Source organism: Coturnix japonica, chromosome 4 (assembly GCF_054131305.1).
Source record: "Coturnix japonica strain WE chromosome 4, WE-NBRP24, whole genome shotgun sequence".
Classification (NCBI taxonomy): Eukaryota; Metazoa; Chordata; class Aves; order Galliformes; family Phasianidae; genus Coturnix; species Coturnix japonica.
The window spans coordinates 68,660,483-68,679,925 of NC_140666.1; the positions used below are offsets into that span (position 1 = coordinate 68,660,483).

At 34.8% G+C, this 19,443-nt stretch overlaps 1 protein-coding gene across 4 annotated transcripts in view; it reads left to right on the forward strand.

Moving 5' to 3' along the window:
• The window catches only part of CORIN (corin, serine peptidase), a 114,196-nt gene that overhangs the window by 82,736 nt on the left and 12,017 nt on the right, over nt 1-19,443 (forward strand). For 3 of the 4 annotated variants that reach the window (XM_015862236.3, XM_015862237.3, XM_085547225.1), the window contains 6 exons: nt 2,443-2,674; nt 5,935-6,080; nt 7,468-7,575; nt 11,332-11,445; nt 12,062-12,172; nt 13,129-13,258. In XM_015862236.3, the coding sequence (XP_015717722.2) occupies nt 2,443-2,674; nt 5,935-6,080; nt 7,468-7,575; nt 11,332-11,445; nt 12,062-12,172; nt 13,129-13,258 (841 nt within the window). Of the gene's footprint in view, nt 1-2,442; nt 2,675-5,934; nt 6,081-7,467; nt 7,576-11,331; nt 11,446-12,061; nt 12,173-13,128; nt 13,264-19,443 lie in introns of all 4 variants that reach the window. The other variant, XR_014945982.1, reaches the window with a different exon arrangement.

A 19,443-nucleotide genomic window follows, 5' to 3' on the forward strand; every position in this document is an offset into this window, starting at 1 on the left:
GGCTGGCTTCGTAAACTGGTTACAGTATATTTTGGATAACAGAACAAATATCTGAAGAGGAGATGTATGTTTATAGGGAAGATAGATCCAGGCTGTTTACAGTGGTATCAGCACCAGATGAAACACAGGATGTTCTGCCTGAATGTCAGGAAATTCTTTTCAGGTAACTGCACACTGGAACAGTTTGCCCAGGGAGGCTGTGTAGTCTTCATCCATGATCTTCAAAAGCCATTAGATGTGACTGTGGGCAAAGAGCTCTGGGTCACCTTGCTTGAGTAGGGGTTGGATTCAGATGACCTACAACTTCTGACCCAAACCATTCTGTGATTCTCTGAAATATTCCGCTCACTTCTGTTGAAATTGCAATTGGGAGAGTTTCAGGCTTACTACAAGTGAACAACATATCCTCATATCTAGTATAATATATGATACTTCTTTGTTTGGAACCAATTCCTGCATAGCAGGTAGTACAATTTAATAATAAAATATGGAGATATTAAAAATAGCTATAAATACATTAGAATAACACACAATGGATTCTATCCCTAGTTCCCCACTTATTAAGTTGTACAGTAAATGGAGCAGCACGATCTCTGAAACTAGGGTTGACATCAGAAGGAAAGATTAACATTAGGAGTTCTTAAATTCAATCAGAAGTTCTCATGGAGTATGTGTTCTGATTGGTACTCTGGTTGGTGATTACAGGGTATTGGGTGTAAGATTCAAGGTAGTTTTTTCAAACCTATCATTACACTTGCACAGAACTTGATAGAATCTTTCTAAGTACAGTGTGAAAATTTGTAATGACAATGAAAATGTGAAGAGCTGTTCTACAGCAGCATTTCAAAAGGCTAGATTTTATTCTGTTATTTACCTAAGCCACTATAAATGTGAGGCATAGCAGAAAAGACAACAATACTTGTGTATTTCTACCCTTTGCTCTTGAAAATGTTATGTTATACAAACACCTGGAGCACTGCGTGTAGTTTTGTGTTCAGGAAGAACTGCTGAGTATGTAAAATCCTGTAAACATCATGAGGTGTTACTGGGGAAAAACTGAAACACAAAGAATGAACTGATCTGAGTGCAGCCTTTTCCCCTTCCGACTCAGTATATTCTATGATGCTATAAAATTCGTTGTGAAGAAAAGGAAATGGCTTCCATATGAGTAGAATTTTTGACAAATGGTGTATTTGACCATAATCTCATACACTGCAAAACTGGGACTAAGTGGTTTGAGACAACAGAAATAGTTAAATGTTGGCAGTATGCAAGGACATAGTAGGGAGATAAGCTGTATTCAAACTGAGCTTCATGTTCCTCACGTGAGAGAGGTAAGTACTAAAAAAGATATAATAGCGAATATCAGTCCAAGAAACAATGGCCATTTCCTCTGTTTAACTCAATAATTCACTGATGAATCTTAAGCAATCTGATCACATACTGTGCTGGCAACTGACATTAGCAACTCTCTGATGGAGAGTATTAACGTTAATATACTCTTTCTTCAGTAATATCCAAATATCTACAGTCTTTGATAATAAATATCCTACAAATAGTATACTTTTCTCAAGCTACGTTTTCTCATATTTTTAAAGTAAGTAAAATTAAATTTTCATTTAAGCACAAAATGTGATGTATATATGACTTAAAATATCATATTGGTCTCAGTACTAAATAAAAAACTGAATTTCAGTTTGAACTGAAATTCTGTACGTTGTTTTCTGATGTGATGGAAAACTGAAAAAAATAAATAAATAATTGATTGATTGCAAATTCGGGAAGGAATGCAAAATCTGCTCAACTTTTAAAATTCCAACTGTTCCGACAGTTCAATATGGAATAACCCACCTAAAAATTGATGATTCTTATATATAGCCAGAGTTTGTGTAATCATATGGACTGGTAGCCTGTTGTTTTTTTTTGTTTTTTTTTTTTTGCCCTTGTTTATCATTCCCATTATTACTACCTATATCTTATTTGAATTAAATTATTCCCACTCAGATCTTTTTATTCAATATTTATGCAATTTGTCCCCATTCCTCCTTCATATATCAGAAGATTCCAAGATTTTTGCAGATCTTATACTGTAAGAACAAAACCAAAGGGAAATAATATTGTTTTATATACAGAGAGATTTATAATCTCTTTCCCTAGAGATTTTCATGATCTGACTGGAGAAAGACCTGAGAAGCCTTTTCTGTTCTCAGAGCTGACTGTGCTTTGATCAGGAGGTTAAACTACAGAGCTCCTGTGGTCGCTTCTAAGCTGAAGTACCTTATTATCCTATCATTATCTTTGATAATTGCCCTTTCAGTATGAGATGTGTAGTGTAGCACACCAGTAGGAAGTGTATTAGTGCGATTTCTTCTATAATTCACTTAAACTTGAAATGTGTTTCTTAATTTTAATTTTTTTTAAATGGTTTTATTTTTGTGGAAGGTCAGTGTGAACCAATTACTTTGGAACTCTGTATGAACTTGCCTTACAACTACACTAGTTACCCAAACTACCTGGGGCACAGGACTCAGAAAGAAGCTTCTGTCAGCTGGGAATCTTCTCTCTTCCCAGCCCTGGTTCAGACCAACTGCTACAAGTACCTTATGTTTTTCGCCTGTACAATCTTAGTACCAAAATGTGACCCCCATACAAATCAACGGATCCCACCTTGCAGGTACAATACTACACTACATTTATTTCTTAACTGTCATTGTCTGTCATATTAATCTTTCTAATTTTTTCTGCCTTTGTTGAATATGCCAGAAATTTTACTTTGCAGTTCCACAGGAAGAGGTTTCTGAAGTATTTAAAACAAGGAGAGGAACAGCAGTTCTATTAATTGTCAAAATGTATAGACTGGGTTTTTATTATGAAGAATTTCCCACTTCAGTTTGATTAGAATTGCACTATTATATTAGATATTTAAATGTAGAATGAATTAATTAGATTTGGAAATTTCTCATAATACTTATTTGCATTTGTATAACATTTTATGGAAAGCCAGAGCCAAATACTATTAATAACAATGAAGATTTTAATGCATTTTATATTTCTGAACTAGAGGATTGTCATAAAATATAATGTCAGATTAATTTGCTTTCACCCTCATCAATTAATATCACTGTGCTTTTAAGGTTTATACCAAAAGAGATCTGTTCCTTCCTACACTGCGTTTCTCAGTTTCTCAGATTGGTAGTGGACCATGTTAAAGGCTTTGCTGAAACCCAGATAAATGACACCAGTGCTTCTTCCCTTGTCCACTCATGCAGTTGTTGATTTGTTGACAGTGCCGCAACAGCTGCAGGTTTTTTGAGATGAGTTTTGACTAAAGAGTTTAGAAACAAAAAATCCACAAGTCTGCTGTCAATTTCTTTAGTATTCTGATACCCCAGTTCTGTAAGTGAAATTCAGTAAGCAATGTGGGAAGGATTTAACAAATAAAAACATTACGAATTGGCATTTTTCCCTAAAAGAGTTTCAGTAGGCTTCCATGTGCACTGAGATAAGCACAACTTTTAAGATGACCTACATTTTAATTCTTTCACCACAGACTTACAACTGAATGGCAAGCAATAGCTTTTGGAAAAGGCCAGCTTTGTCCAAAAAGTTGAATGCACTGAGAACATGTGAATGACAGAGTTAGCTTGGATGTTTCAGCTAACAACATCTTTTTAAATATTTTTATTATTGTTTTTAATTTAATCACGGTATTATTATTACTTTTGTTTTTAGACATCAGTTAATAAAATAATTTCTGCAGTTCAGAAACTTAAGGTCATAATATAGTGAGAGTCAGGCTTTTTGATATTGAGAAGAATCTTAAAGGAAATTCAAAACTATGTCATATCAAACTAGATATGAATGAATTGACATTGACTAGCTAGGTTGCAGTTGCATGACTGTTTTCTTTAGTACATTTTGTCTCATTTCATGTAGACATGCTAATAGAACTCAGCCTGTACTCTGTATTCAGAAGCTATTAACAGAGTAAAAGCATCATTTTAGAGTTATGGGCTAGATGCTTTGCCGAGTGTGTGGTAAATAAAATACACAGCAATTACAATGTAGTGCATCTTTAATGTCTTCATTCTAGCTGCTGACATCAATGTGGAATAACCTGGTGCAGAAAAACATTGGCTCTCCTTCATATAATCCCCCCAGTAAAATGAAATTTGAGAAGAATGATGATGTCTTGTTTTCTCAGATAAGAATAGAGAAGGATCCTTTAATTGATCCTAAATAGACCTATATGCTAGGTTTTGGTCACTCAATTTCTTGAAGCTTGCAGGAAAAGGAAAAACAAACACAATAAAGAAACAACAACAACAACAAACAGGTCAAAAATTAAAGGCAACATGGTGAAAGGAACAAAATGCTTTCCATGAAAGGATATGCTGTTCCTAGAAGAAAGATCTGAAAAATTCAGCTTTAATGCAAAGCAAGCTAAAAATGACAAAAGGAAAAGTGAAAATAAAATAGCGATGGATGGGATCCTGTCGTTGAATATTTTTCAAAATACAGGAACAAAGGAGAACTTTCTTTGAAGCAGCAGTAGAAAGTCTAAGCAATTAAAGGTGTAGAAGGTATGATCTAAAAGGTACAATTGAATGCATTGCTAAGTATAGAGATGAGACACTATTGTCTTCAGAAAGGTAAAAATGAACTGCTAGGATGAAATAATTCACTAGGTTATTTAATGGGGGCTGAACTAGCAAGCAGTGTTTGTCAAGAGGTTCTTACTGCAAATTGCATAGACAGTATTCCACCAAACAACGTTTGAAACTGATACCATGGCTGGTTATACTAATACTATTAATACTGACACTTTTGAACTCTCTTAAAGAAGAGGAAGTTGAAACAAAGAGGAATTCAACATACCACAGATAAAAGAATGTATTGAACAGCACCTCAGCAGCAATTCCAGGCAAAAGGAGTCATTAAATGTTTAAAAGAACTGTTAACCTAACAGGAGAATTTCCAGTGAGGCATTTTTGCTTTGTAAATTTGAGGCATGGGATATCAATGTGGATGGAATGAACTAAGTTTATGTGATTGGTCCTGTGTTTTTATGATCAGAAAATAAATATGCAACAGAAGGTCTATACTTGTGTCTTTTTGTAGATGCGACAGAAGCTTCTGTTGCTTTAAATGCAAGTACCTGACTAAAGTGATCTGTGCTTTTATTTTATTGAACTTCCTGGGGAATTGATTGCTCTTTTGTTTGTGAATTTAAATATGTTGTCCTTCTGGGACCACATTTCTAGTAATGTCTAAGTAGGAGTATTTCAGCCCCGCAGTTCCTACACTGTATTCACTGTGTGCATCTGAAATACTGTCAAAATATTTAGAACTGCCTGTTCTTATAAACCTTAAAATTTCTCAGAGACAAAGCTTCATTTCAGCACTACACTGCTCTTTAGGTGATGTGTGTGGTGGCGTTTTGAGGTAGCGTCATCAGAAGAGATAGCATTTTATTGGTACAAAATATGATTAACTTTTTTTTATCCTTGATGGAGAACTGTGTTGCTTATAAAAGTTTTGCTGCCACCCTTATGGAAGAGAGGATATTTGTAAGTAATTATATTTTCTTATTATATTATAATTTGGATACATTCAGGAATATGATTTAGTAGAGAGTTGTTAGTTAGGGTATTATGGTTAGGTCATTGTTGGACTTTATGATCTTTAGGTCTTTTCCAACCTGAGTGATTCTATGATCCTATAATAGTTTCTGTACAGCAATTTTAACTCATGTTCCAACAAAAGTAATATATCTATCTTTATAGATATTTATATTTAAATATACAAATATAATTAACTGATTTTTCCTTGATCATCTTCTGTAAATTTAGCTGGGATTATTAACTTCTAAAACACAGTAATTTCTAAGACTTTTACTCAGTTATTCTGTGTGACTCCACTTTATCTCCTCAGGACGTTATGTGTACAGTCTAAGGAACGCTGTGAGTCTGTGCTTGGGATTGTAGGTCTGCAGTGGCCGGAGGATACTGACTGCATTCAGTTTCCAGACGAGAACTCAGACAACCAAACTTGTCTGACACCAGATGAAGATGTAGAAGGTATGTATAGCAAAAATTAGAAATTGAGTTTCTGAAGATACTGATTTATGGTTTGGGTTTTTTTTTTTTGTTTGTTTGTTTGTTTTGTTGTTGGTTGGTTTTGCTTTCATACCTCCCCTTTAAATTATAATAGGTCATGTAGGGTGACTTAAATCATTAATGTCATCTAATAACTGTAGGAATGATTCTAAATCATTTATCAGAGAATTCACAAGCCTACTGTTTGCAGATAAGAGGAAGTTTTTGTAAGGGTCAATCTTTGAAAGTCAGTGTTTGAAATTTCTGTCTGACATCACATCTACTACTTGTTTGTATTTGTACTCCACTTTTTAAAACCTATCTAGATGATATAATAATGATTTTCTAACAAGAAGTGAAGTCTTGGCAGTCTTAAAAAAGCTAAGTCCCATGACATCTCTGCGAGAAATATTGTAAGTTTAGCGTCTTTGCTAGCAACTGTTTGCTCTTTTTTTTTTTAAAAAAAAAAACAATTGGGTTTTTTTGTTTGTTTGTTTTAAAATGGGATGTGTCTAGTCAGTAGCAACTGGTAGATTCAATTTTCTAGAGTTCAGCGATAACACTACTCATGAGTATGAACATGGAAGAAAAGAATGGAATTGCCTTATGTGATTTACATTTTCTTTGTTCTGTGTATTAAGAGTGACTGTGCAGTTGTTTCTTCTGCCTCGGTCATTTCATGTGAGGTCTGTGGGGGGATTCTGACCTGCCTTTGTTCTTGCCAAAGATGTCAGTGAAATGCTAGGAAAACTGAAAAATAATGTTTGCCATTGTACTGATCTTTGTTAACCTTTTCCTCCCACTCGCCTACATGGTGATGACAATCTTTCCACTTTTTGATCTTGCTTAGAGAAAGCAATGAGTGACAGCTATTTGGTCTGTAGTTTGCTTAGTGAAAATTTATTGCTAATGAGTGTTATGAAGCATTCTGAGAAGCCACCAAAGCAGGTGTAGTAATAAGTACCATTTCTTCATGCAAAGTCCATGTGCAGATATATCACTTGGGGAGTAGTATAAGATGTAAAACTCCATAGTAATGAAATCCTTTGTCATGTGACTCTGAGAGACGAGGAAATAATTTCATCAAAAGGCTGATGGAAAGGAATTAGTAATCATGATCAAGCAGTAAGTAGGAATGGAAAGGCAAACTTTTTGCATAACATGGTCAGCTATGGGAAATTCCACTCCATTTACAATGCAATTGTTAAGAATAGTTACCTAATACACGGTTCCAATTCATTGTTTCACAAGGTTTCTGTTCCTGTCATTTATCGTTCCAAAACAGTCACAGTAATAAATAACCACTCACATGATGATTAAGCTTTCAGCTTATGGAGTCTTGTTTCTGTCTGTTCCTTGTCACTGACAGAATGTTCACCCAGCCACTTCAAATGCCGTTCAGGGAGGTGTGTCCTGGCATCCAGGAGATGTGATGGTCAAGCTGACTGTGAGGATGACAGTGATGAAGACAGCTGTGGTAAATAAATTAAATGAGTTGGAGGGCGCTTTCTACATGAAGAGTAGCTGAGTCATTGGAGTTTTTCTTCACTTAATTGAACCATAGCATGATGGTTCACAAGATAAGTCCCTTTTTCTGCAAGAAAAAAATGTATTTGAAAGCAAATACTTATAGACTAGTCACAGTAAAAATGTTTTGGCAATAATTCTTCTTGATCAATGTCAACATAATTTATAATATTATATAATTGAGATTCTGCTAACTTTGTTCTATGATGTCTGAGTGTTCATGTAGTAATCAAGATAAAAATTGCTGGACATTTAATTCTTCTGATATTGCTGGAGGCTCCAATGAGCTAAAATATAACTTCCTAGCAGTTTATATCTTGAATTTGTAAATGCAGTTTTAAGTATGTACATAGAAGCATTTTCACTGTGATATGTTAACACAAGTTATGTGCTACTAAAGTGGATTCTGGTTAACCTTAGCCATGGGTGTAACTATAAAGTGGTAACCACAAATTTTATTCTCTGGTACATACAAGAACAAAATTATTGTAGAGAATCTCTTGGCTCCTTGCTTAAGGGGATATACTGAGTTTGAGTATAACCAGCAAATATCTTGTTCACTGTTTCCTTGTACATGCTGGCAGGAGTATTCTGAGAAGGCATTTAATACTATTGCCTACCATACCGTGTTTTTGGAGTTCTGCACGTTGTCCTGCTATTACAAGGGGCAAAAAGAAAAATTACAAACCATAAAGAATTTAGAGAGAAGATGTGAATACGAGTAAGGAATTTGAATATTCTGGCAGTGCAGAGCTAAGGCTGTACAGTCTTTTTTTTTTTTTTTTTTTTTTAACAGCAATTAGATTAAGAGCTGGAGGAAGTGGTTGCGGAGGCAAAATATCTGTGGTAATAAAAGATTCTCCTCTCTGCTGCAGACACACACACAAAAAGATCCAGCATCTGAAAGCTGAAGCTAAATTGAAATGCAAGCTCGTCACTTCTATAAAGTTATCTTTTATAAGAGCAGGTTGTTTTAATGCTTGGTACAGTCAAGGCATAATTTATCACTAAGAAGCAATGTATTCTAAGCCTCAGGGAGTTTTCCAATCAAGATTGTACTCTGCCTGCTCTTCTACGCCATTTACATCCCCTACAAAAATAAAGAGAGAAAGAGATGATAATCAAAATAGTATTTAATTTAAAATCAGTTTTGGATTTCAAAGGCAGACATGATTATCAGAGTAATTATTTCGGAGCTGATAGTCTTTTTGCCTTTGAATTGTCTTGAATGTCCTCCTCACCAAATATTCTTTGCTGCCACTGTTTTAACTCCTTAGAACACTAATTTCTATGTGTCTTTTATGATAATTTTATTCTGCTAGTCATTAACATATGAAATATTGCCCTAATATATAACATTAATTTTTTTGGTGGATCTCTGTTCGTCTCTGTAGTCTAGACAGAATGTCACTAGCAATCAGCAGAATTCTTATCAGCACCTATAAATATGGAAAGCTCTATCTGCTAGGAAATTATAGCTGTCAGAGTGACATTACATTGACCAGAGGTAATGTTGTTACTGAAGAACGGACAGTCCTTGTAGAGCTCCAGAAGTAACCATCTCTGGTGCATTTATTTTCCATGCTTGTTGATCTTCCCGTATGTAAATGACTAGCTCATATTTTCTTAGCTTGACCATTTAAAATTTTATACCACTAAGTAGCAGTCAGCAAGCATTTAGTTACAATTATTGAAGTGCCTTTCAGAGTCATAGCTTTCAAACGTTGGAATATTTTCCCAGTGCAGGGAGGAGGAGGCTGGTGGAGACTAGTTACAGTGTTTGGATAATTAATTACCATTTCCTGAAATGGAAGGTAGAACAGACTAATAGGAGTAAGGTATACTTTGCCCGCAAAGAGTAAAACTGTGTTCAGCACAACCTATCTCCTCTCATTAGGAATTCCTTTCATGCCTCCATGTGATCTCTGGGAACTTTCAACACTGAAGCTACAGTGAAGTCATAGGACTTGAGTATGACTTAGACTAGAATTTGAGAAGAAAATTTAAACAAGTGTTTTGAATGTGAGACTCTTTGAGTGTGTTTCAGGAAAGTGTGAAGAATTTAATTTCTTAAAATTATTATTAAGAAAGAGGTGAAGAGAGTTTGTGGTATTAAAGATGCTTAATTGTAATTGATCTTATTAATTTACTGGCTGCTGAACAATGCCTCTGGCAGAGAGCAGAAGAGGGTCCTAAAAAAGTGCTAATGATGCTGAGGAAATAACACTCAAAACAAGTATTGTCCTTGACTGTTTATTCCAGTCTGTATTATGACTCCAGTGTTTTAGCTTAAGAAAAAAATGTGGACTTAATGTTAAGGACCTCCCTGCAACGAACAGGGAATTCAGTATGAAATAATTTTTGTCCAGGGGGCTCTCTCTATTTGTCTACAGTGCTCTCAAAAATAAGTCTTGCAGAGTCATGGAACATTTCACAGTATAGCACAGTAATGTGCAATGAAGAGAAAAAACAAATATGAACTTGATTAATTGTAAACACTTCCTCTCAAAAACTGTGAGATTGATAAATTAGATTTTTGAATTTTATTTTGCTTTCATATCAGATTCCTAACACAACTGACATTCTTTGGTCTTTATAAAAATTGGTTTCAATTATTGCAAATATTATCAAGAAGGAGATCTGAAAAATGGCCATATTCAAAAAAGGTCTTCTGTCATGTGGAATTAGTCTCATTGGTTCTAGTATATTTTTTTATCTGTATGCTTAACATTTTTAATGTGGTTTATTCAATCTAAGTAAATAAAGCCCTCTGCATATCCAGTTACAGTTAAACCTGGTTACAGTCTTCCAGTAATCATGTGAGCTAGTAGTGATTCACTGGCACGCATATTAGTAAAATCATCACTTCTGAAATAATACTCAGAAAAAGTGTATTTACTTACTAACTTAATGTTTATATGTTGCTGCAGTTCCAAATCCAAGAAAACAGAGGTGCTGTTTCAGATACAGTGTGTGAGCAGAGTTCAAAACTATTTGTCTGAGGGTGCACCAAGGCTGTCACCTGAATCTGAGCTTGAATTAAAAGGAAAACTAGCATTGTCAGCTGTAAAACAGGCAGTGAGTGGTGCATTTCAGCAGTTGCGATACCAACAGTAGTATAGCATGCTATGTAGGCTTTTGTTCATCAGTGGCAAAAATGAACAGCTCATGGTGGTTCCTATGTTGAAAAACATAGCACAGAACTTGTGCTATCAAGCTCTTTGTATATGCTGTAGTTTCCATGGTAAAAAAATATAAGGCATTACTTTGGGAGCAGCCAAAGTAATATGCTTTTAAATATGCCACTGACTTTAGGATTTTAAATGATTTTATATTAAATGCAAATAGTTTTACTTTATCTATCTTTGCATTTATATTTATTATATATATAGTAAATACACTTGAAGAGTTGTGATTGACCTGTTTTGAAACTTCTGAGCTAATGCCTAAATCATTATTTACAGCATATGTGTAGCATAGTATGGATTATTATTTTAAAAGCAGTAAAGTGTGATACACTTTATATCCGTTTAATAAATACACATTGTGGCAATTTTACTTCCATATTTTTTTTCATTACTAACTATTCTACTTAACTTCTAGAATTAATGGTGCAACTGAAAATATTTTGAGTGTTTCAAGATTACTAAGGAGCTGTTTTGATATTACATGTGATTACTTGAAAACTTTGCTTTTCTGCCTCCAGGCTGTAAAGAAAGGGGTCTTTGGGAGTGTCCTTTGAAGAAGATCTGCATCAAGCACACAATGATCTGTGATGGTTTCCCAGATTGCCCTGACATGATGGATGAAAAGAACTGCTGTAAGAGTTTTTGTGGTTTTAATTCTGCAAAGGGCCAGTCACATTCTTAGGATCTTGTGCTCCAGAAGAACCGGATGTAAAAATACTCTATACAGACAAAAAGGCATAGTTATTCTCTGTTTCCTTTTCACTCCTTCCATGGCACCAGTTTTTCTCTTTTTCTTCACCTTTTGTCCTCTGGTGTTCGCATCCCTGGATCCTTGCTGTCTCCTTGCTGACTCCAGCCCTCTCTATCCCCCATGTTTCTTCTTCCCACATCTTGCCTTTTTTCCTGCTCTTCCACAAGTCAAGGTTGAACAGGGGACTCCTTGAAAACAGGAAGAAAACCCAACATAGATATACATATTTATACACACATATATGTGTCTGGAGATGAGGTCAGGATTTACAGGGAGATTATACAGCTTTCATCTGCAGCTTTCTGCAGTTTGAGTTGACATTGGTATCAGAAATCGAAAAGTTTTTTTATATATCAAAAGTGTGAGGAATTCTAAAGTGGGCTGCATGTCAGATCTGTGCCTACCTTCGCCCTTTACATTTTTTGTTCCAGTCTCTGTGTGCATTTCATATTGGTTATTCTTTTTCTCAGAGTGAACTGTGATTTTCCTCCTTGCAGCATTTTGTGAGAAGGATGAGCTTGAATGTGCCAACCATGAATGTGTGCCACGTGAGCTCTGGTGTGATGGACAAGCAGATTGCAGTGACAGCTCAGATGAGTGGGACTGCGGTAAGTTTCTGCCACAGCATACTCTACCCCAAAGTGATGTTTGGGTTGATGGTGGTATCAATATATTAATGGTAATAATCAATGGTGATTTGGTTTAGAATGCAATGGCAGTGGTGGAGAGATCTCCTATTATTACCAAAGGCAGACTGGATTCAAATTGGTAAAAAGGTGGGAAAAAGGAAAGAAAAGAAAAACTCAGTGTTAAGTGTCACAGTGCAAAGATACAAGTAAAATAGCACTGCAGGGAACTTCTAAATGATGTGTGAAATCAGGAAAGTACTGTGGACAGATGAGAGAGGAAGAAGGCATGTGGATGTAGAATTTATTTAGTCAAAAACTCTAAGCCCTGATTCTGTACTCAAGAAATTCAGCGTGAAACTCCCACAGTGAAGGATGTAGATTTCTGCCTGTGCAATTTGGAACAGTTTGAGATGCTTTTTATATGTGATAAAGGTAGTTCACATGCTTTTAAATGTAGATAAGAAAGAAGTAATGATTATGATCTTTCTTGTTAAAAGATGCTGTTAGTTTTTTTCCTTCTTTAATTACACCCAAATATCAGTAGATAAGAACGATACAAATTACTGAGAGTCAAACAAAGGTATCATTCCTACATCAAGCAATATTCGTCCCTCTAACTACCTTAGTGATTTCAGTTAAATTATTTGTAGGGTAAAATATGTAACAAGATTAAGACTGTCATAAGCCCATGCTAACCTCTGCTGTAGTGATTATCTAATCCTCTAGATGTCTACTGTTTAGTGTCTTATACTGTTCAACATTATCAAGATTCTAATAGCCATTGTTGCCTTGAGTTTAAATTGTACAGCTATTGAACATACGAAATCAACAAAAGTGACAGCATCTTGGAAGAATGTAGCCATAGGTTTTGATATACCATACATAAAACAAATCATATGAAATAACAATAAAGTTATTTTTCTTTTTCTTCACAGTTACCCTGTCTAAAAACATGAATTCCTTGATGTTTCTGACCGTTCACAGGTCAGCTGCTGATAATCATGTTTGTGCTGATGAGTGGCAAGAAAATTTGAGCCAACTGGCCTGCAATCAAATGGGTTTAGGGTAAGGTCAGTAGTTTGTAGCATTGGTGAATTTCTTAGGACAGTGGAGTGATAGATATTGATGTGAATGATCATTGATCACTGTGACCCACACAATATTAGACTTAGTTTGGAAATAACAGAGAGAAATGAAATAATGAAAATTTGTGAATTAAGATAGAAGCAAAAACAAATATCTAGACACTTTCACCATTTTATAAGTGTTACATGATTGTTTAGAGTCTTGAAAAGACAGAAATGTCCTGGCAAACATCGATATTCAAACTTGCAGTTATTTCTGAGGCTCAGAATTGTTTGGAAACGTGTTACTCTGTCTTCCTAAAAAATCGGTGCAGACTTGTCTCCCAGAACACTGGAAAGTATCTGTGTGTTCTACAATAAATACAATATGATAGGCTACCAGATATAGTTAATTTAGATATCTCAAAACATAGAATTGCTAATGGTAGAGCTATCTGAGTGTATCTCAGAAAAAAAAAGAAATAGCCTCTATGGATTTTTTGTATTTCATGTACACTGTCATCTGCTTTGACATTCAAAGCTGTATTCTGCTAAGAAACGACAAGCTTGATGGAATAGAAGGATATTTTGCCAGTGTCTTACCCCCTAATTGGGTTAAGACATCTCTATCTGCCTTTGACCACCACAGATATTGACATACAATCTTATTCTTTGTACCTTTCCTTAGGAGACACAGGAAGATAAAGACCTTGGCTTACGTTGTCTGCATTTAACCTACTCTGTATCGTCTGCCTTTCTTACACATAGTTATCATGTACTAATCCAACTGATTTTGAGTTTGGTGTGAAATTATCATCAGTAGAAACATATGCTCCTCCTTCTTCAGTGGGTTTATAGAGCAGAAGTCATTCTAATACCCCTCCCTTCTAAGAAATGTGTGAGACACAAATGCTTAAATTTCACAAATTCGCTTTCTGAAAGGGAAAACTCATTGAAAATTTTCTATACATTCTTTTTAGTGACAGGTGATAATGTGAAGGGAAATGGGAAATTTCAGTTCAAAACTGAAATCTGTAACTTCAGTTTGATGCTAATTTTCAGTTTTAGCTTTTCCTTCCAAGATTCAGAGAACAGAAGTAGTGTGTGTTTTTCCCTTTCTTAATGTCCCACTTTTTGTTAAGGCCAACTGAAACTTGATTTTCTTATTTTCCAAATTTGAGGGAGCAGCCACTGCTGAAAATAGAGTCCATTAACTGTGAAGAAGAACACAACAAGATGCGCACATCATAACATTTCATAAAGGACAAATATGATTTAATACAGTTATTTGACTTTTCTTTAACACGTCTTAGGGATTCAGTGGAAATGTTCCAGTAGATAACATTTTCTGTGTGGGCAGAAGATTGAATAATACAATAATCACTGTAAAATCTGATCTAAAACCATAGATTTCATCTGTACTGCATTATTTATTTGACTTATGATGTCACGAAAGACTGAATATGATGTTGAAACCAATTGCATATTTATTAAGTTATTTCAAGTCAGCAATAAGGTTAATAGAGCGCAACTAATGATGCAAGAAATTCCTTTTTATTCTTAAGAATTTATATTGAAGAAAAAAAACCAAACATATTTAAAGCAGTGCTTTTATCTAGATATTCCTAATAGGAAATATTTCATTGTGCGCTTTCTGAAAATAAAAGGTGTGAATATACAAATTTTGGCCATGTTATCTTATAATGCTACTAGTTGTGTTGCTATGCAAATTTCATTAAGTATGATGCTATGTGATTTTAATAGTACTCTTTCTTTTTTTTTTTTTTTTTTTTATTATTATTCTTAGAGATAAATAGTGCAAAGTGGACATTTCTTAATAACTAGAGCTGGAATTGCAAGGAGAGCTGTCATGCAGTATTATTTTCTGTTTAATTCTGAGGTGGCTGATACACAGCTATGTCTGGTGTTTCCCCAAATGACGAATCCCAATTACTACATAATATTGTAAAGTTTAAAATATGAATGTCTTTCTCACAGCTTATATATAATTTTAATTATTCAGCCTATATAATCTGAAAGAAAAAAAAAAAAAGATGAAGCTTTAATGACAGTGATTAAAATTAGATTAATTTAGCAGGAACATATTTTGCAGAATAACAGTCTCTTTGTCTGCTTGGGAAGTTGAAGCCCTCTGTCCGAAGCATCATTAAAGGTGATTCTGTTCTGCCTATTACACAATAGTCAGCCATTCCACAGATGATGTTTTTCCAGTTTTTTGTGCAATATCTTGTGTGATGCAACACCACAGAAAACTGTGGACTCCAGGCATTGTCTGAAAGTTCTTTGACTAATGGTGCCTTAAATTATCCTAAGCTTGTTCTTAGCAGGTATTTCATTTTCCACTAGTGCAAAAAGAAAGTTAGGTGCAAAGTCAACTTTTTTTTTTATGACGCTGAGAGGAAAATCTTAGTAGAGTTCCTGTCTTAGATTTTGTAAAGATTACAGAGAGGACTATTAGATCACCTGCTATGACTGCCTAACAGATGGTTTTGTTGCACCGCAGAGAATGAGAAAGCGTTTGGAAAGAAAATAAGCCAGACAGGAGCAAGAGTCTGAATCCCACATTTAAATACAGGAAAGCAATATTCTGGAACTTCATTTTTCTGGTAACACAGAGAATGGAAAAACAATTGCCACTGATTTCTCAGGTCAACGTTAGATGTATGTAAGCACATTAGCTGCGCGTGCTGCTGTGTTGCACAAAATGGGCGTACTGTGCTTGTTAAGAATGTTGTTATGTTCAGAGATTTATCTTGATGTTTAGTTGAAGAAAGTCATTTTCACTTATTATGAAGGCCTCATTTTTGTTAATGAAGCAATAATGACAAAAACATGGCGTGCTCAGATAAAAAAATTGACAAGATGAGCAGTTAGTGGAACTGTTTGTCTACTCTATGGCAATTAAGAGGAGTAGAGTTTCCTTCTTTGCAATAGGATGACAGAGCAAATGTCATAATTGTTTGATTGGCTTGTAAACATTAGAGTACAGGGGAACTTTAGCTGATCTATCTGGTCTGGTATAGCACTATCAGCATACAATTATAGGTGTTGTTTATAAAAAATCACCCTGAGCTCCTCTACTTCCTATTCCTGCTGCTCCCTTTCCTGGCTTCACCCCTGGTGATCCACAGAAAGAGGCAGCTTCTTTTGCTTCTTTACTCTGTCGTAGCTTCTAGTGTTTGTATTTACGGAAGTGGAAGGCCAGTTTCTTGCTCCTGCTTGACTTTCTTCCTTCCTAATCCTTTCTCATTCGATATTTGTGCTGTAACATTCCTTATAATATTTGCTCAACCAAGCAGTCAAGGTGCTGGAGCTATGATCAGTTTTTTTCTTCTCACATTAATTATGTTTTCTTACTACTTTCTAACTTGTCATCAGGATTACGGAAGTGTCTAAACAAAATCACAGAAACAAAACACCAAATGCTTCTGTTCTATCCACAGTAGAAGGATTACATTCAGCTTCTGAATGTAACCTATTTTATTGTCTCAAAGAATAAGTGGTGTTTGGGAAATCAAATACCATGCACAGTAAAGTATTGGAATTTGGTGTGTGAATCTAGATTTCTAGATCCTCTAAACAGAGCATATAATATGTTTGACCTACCTTGAATATATTCACATTGTCCAGTGGGTTCTCTTAAATCTTACAGGTTTAACAATTTGAGATTTATTTAGATGACATTTATTTTATTAGGGACAAAAACAAATAACTATTAAGTAAGATTTACTGAAAATAACATTACAGATTGTAGTTGATGTAGAAGAATTTGTTTCAGTGATTTTAAGTGATAATAAATCTTAATATGCAGTTATTCAGAGAATTTATGTGGTATATTACAGGCAGTTTATACTTGATAGTTTGCCTTATCTGACATATACATAAGTATATTATAATACATAAAGTTATTTGGGGAGGACTTTATTGAAGAAATTCCAACTTAATAATTCCTTTCAAACAATGAGAACTACTTCAAAACAACATTAGTAATATAGTCATATAATATTTTTATCCTCCGTGATTGGATACTTTTCTTTCCTTAAGTGAGAATGTATTTGTAACTAGTGATGTCTAAAAAAAATTATGTGAATACTGTCAATCAAAGAGAGCTTATTCCACTGGTTGAACATAAATACTTTTCCCAAACTGTGTTAAGTCCAAGTTTGTAAAAATGATGTTGAATTTTTTTTTCCTTGTTTTTATTTTTTTCCTCCAGGGCTTTCAAATCAAATTTGCTGAGTTTAAAAGTACACAGCTATTAAATCTATACAGACAGGAAACAGATGCTGTTTTAGCTCTGAAATAGGATTAATTTGTTTTACATTAGTGCCCATACACATGTTATTCATTACCTTCTGGCATAACACAAGGCTTCCTTTTTCAAGCCTGTTGTCACATGAGTCGGAAAACAATGGAATTGTAGAAGTGGAACACAGAAATGTTACTGTTACTTTGAAGAGAGAAGGAATCCAGTTTTGGATTACAGTTCATTCTAAAGTTTGGTGCTTTTGAGATAATTGGCATAATAGTATAGAAAAAACAAGGTATTAAACCATTCTGTTGTACAGAAGTATTCTACGTTATTTTAAATCATGAGCAAGATATTAACTTTGTAAGTTAAAATTAGTCTCTGCTTTCTGCTGGTTTTTAATTATTATTTAATATACAAGTCATGATGTTCTTCAACTCTCACTGTAAACTATACTGTAAATTCTGTCCGTTGAGCATAGCGATCAGCAGTTAGCAGGATGGAATGTTTCGAAACATTTTTATTTTTTTTTTCTTTTTAAACATTTCCATTGTTCATGTAATGAAATGATCACAAATATTACTTGTTCCCACTGCAAGCACCTTTTTAATGCATAAAGCAGACTGGGTTTTAGTTTTCTTATGAAGTTAAAATTAAATAAAACACCCAAAAGCTACCGACAAACCTCAACCAAACGTTATGTTTTTAAGATGGCAAAGACTAAAGAATAGGGCTAGAATAAGAAAAGAGCAGGTTATAAACTACTACCTGGGTTTGTTGAAATTCATCCTAGAGCATTTAAGATACAAAAGTATGGTGGATCTGTTTGCCAGACTGTAGCCAGTAGTTTTGTGAAGTTATGGGAGAATGGCTTTATAAGGCTGAAAAGTGTGAAATGTCATTAAGAAGGGGGAAAATAGAAAGAAGAAAAATTCTTGCTTGCTTGCCTTGCTTCAGTTATCAACAAAGAATTACAAAAGTATAATATAAGATCTTAATGATAGTCAGCCTGTATTTATCCATAAGGAGTCATGTCAGATTCCTATAATTTCTTTCCTCGGGGAAGGAGGTACAGGAGTTTTTATTTCTTTATTTTAGAGGTCTCAGTCCCATGTCATTGCTGAAAACATTGCAGAATACCTCATGAAAATCTGAGTGAAATACGTAGATGTTTTCTACCACTCATGTTAGTATTTTAAACCACTCAGACGTACAGGGGAAAAGATCATAAGACGTTATTTGTAGTTCATAGAGCACTGCAGGCTCCCCAGAGTGTATTCACTGAGTGTTGTCTCTGAGTGGTTGAAAGCTCAGAAGTTTTATCACCGTTTTTTCTGTATAAAGATTTATCATGGATATTCAGTGCCAAAATGAAACAATCAGTTAAGTTTCTGTGAACTAGACCACAACAGACTGTTAGAACCTCTTTAGTCTTAAAATGACTTTTTATATATTTCGGTACTCAAATGGTTCCATCAAAATACCGCAAGATGTTAGAAAGTTACATAGATTCAGGTGGGATTTGTGAATTGTTTTGAAAGTTTGGTGGAGAATCTGGTTCAAAAATCACCACTGTCAAGTTGGCATTGAACTGGCCCTTAGCTTTATCATGACAAGTTTAGACAAAGCTGGTTCCTCCTGCACTTCCTTGTGTGGCAGTGTCACAAGCTCCTAGATAATTTGGAAGCCATCTGCAGGACACACATTAGTTTCTTAAGCTGAGGGGCCCCAAAAAGCCATACTACATAAATATGCTTTCAATCCAAAAATATGGTTTCAATTTTGCTTTTTGTTGCAGTGTAGGTAATAATAAAAGCATTAGTCTAAAATCAACACCAAGTTTCTGAACAAAGCTGTTCTGTTCTGTTGTATGAAAACAAAATGAGAGGGGGAGAAAACTTTTCATGGAGCCTTCT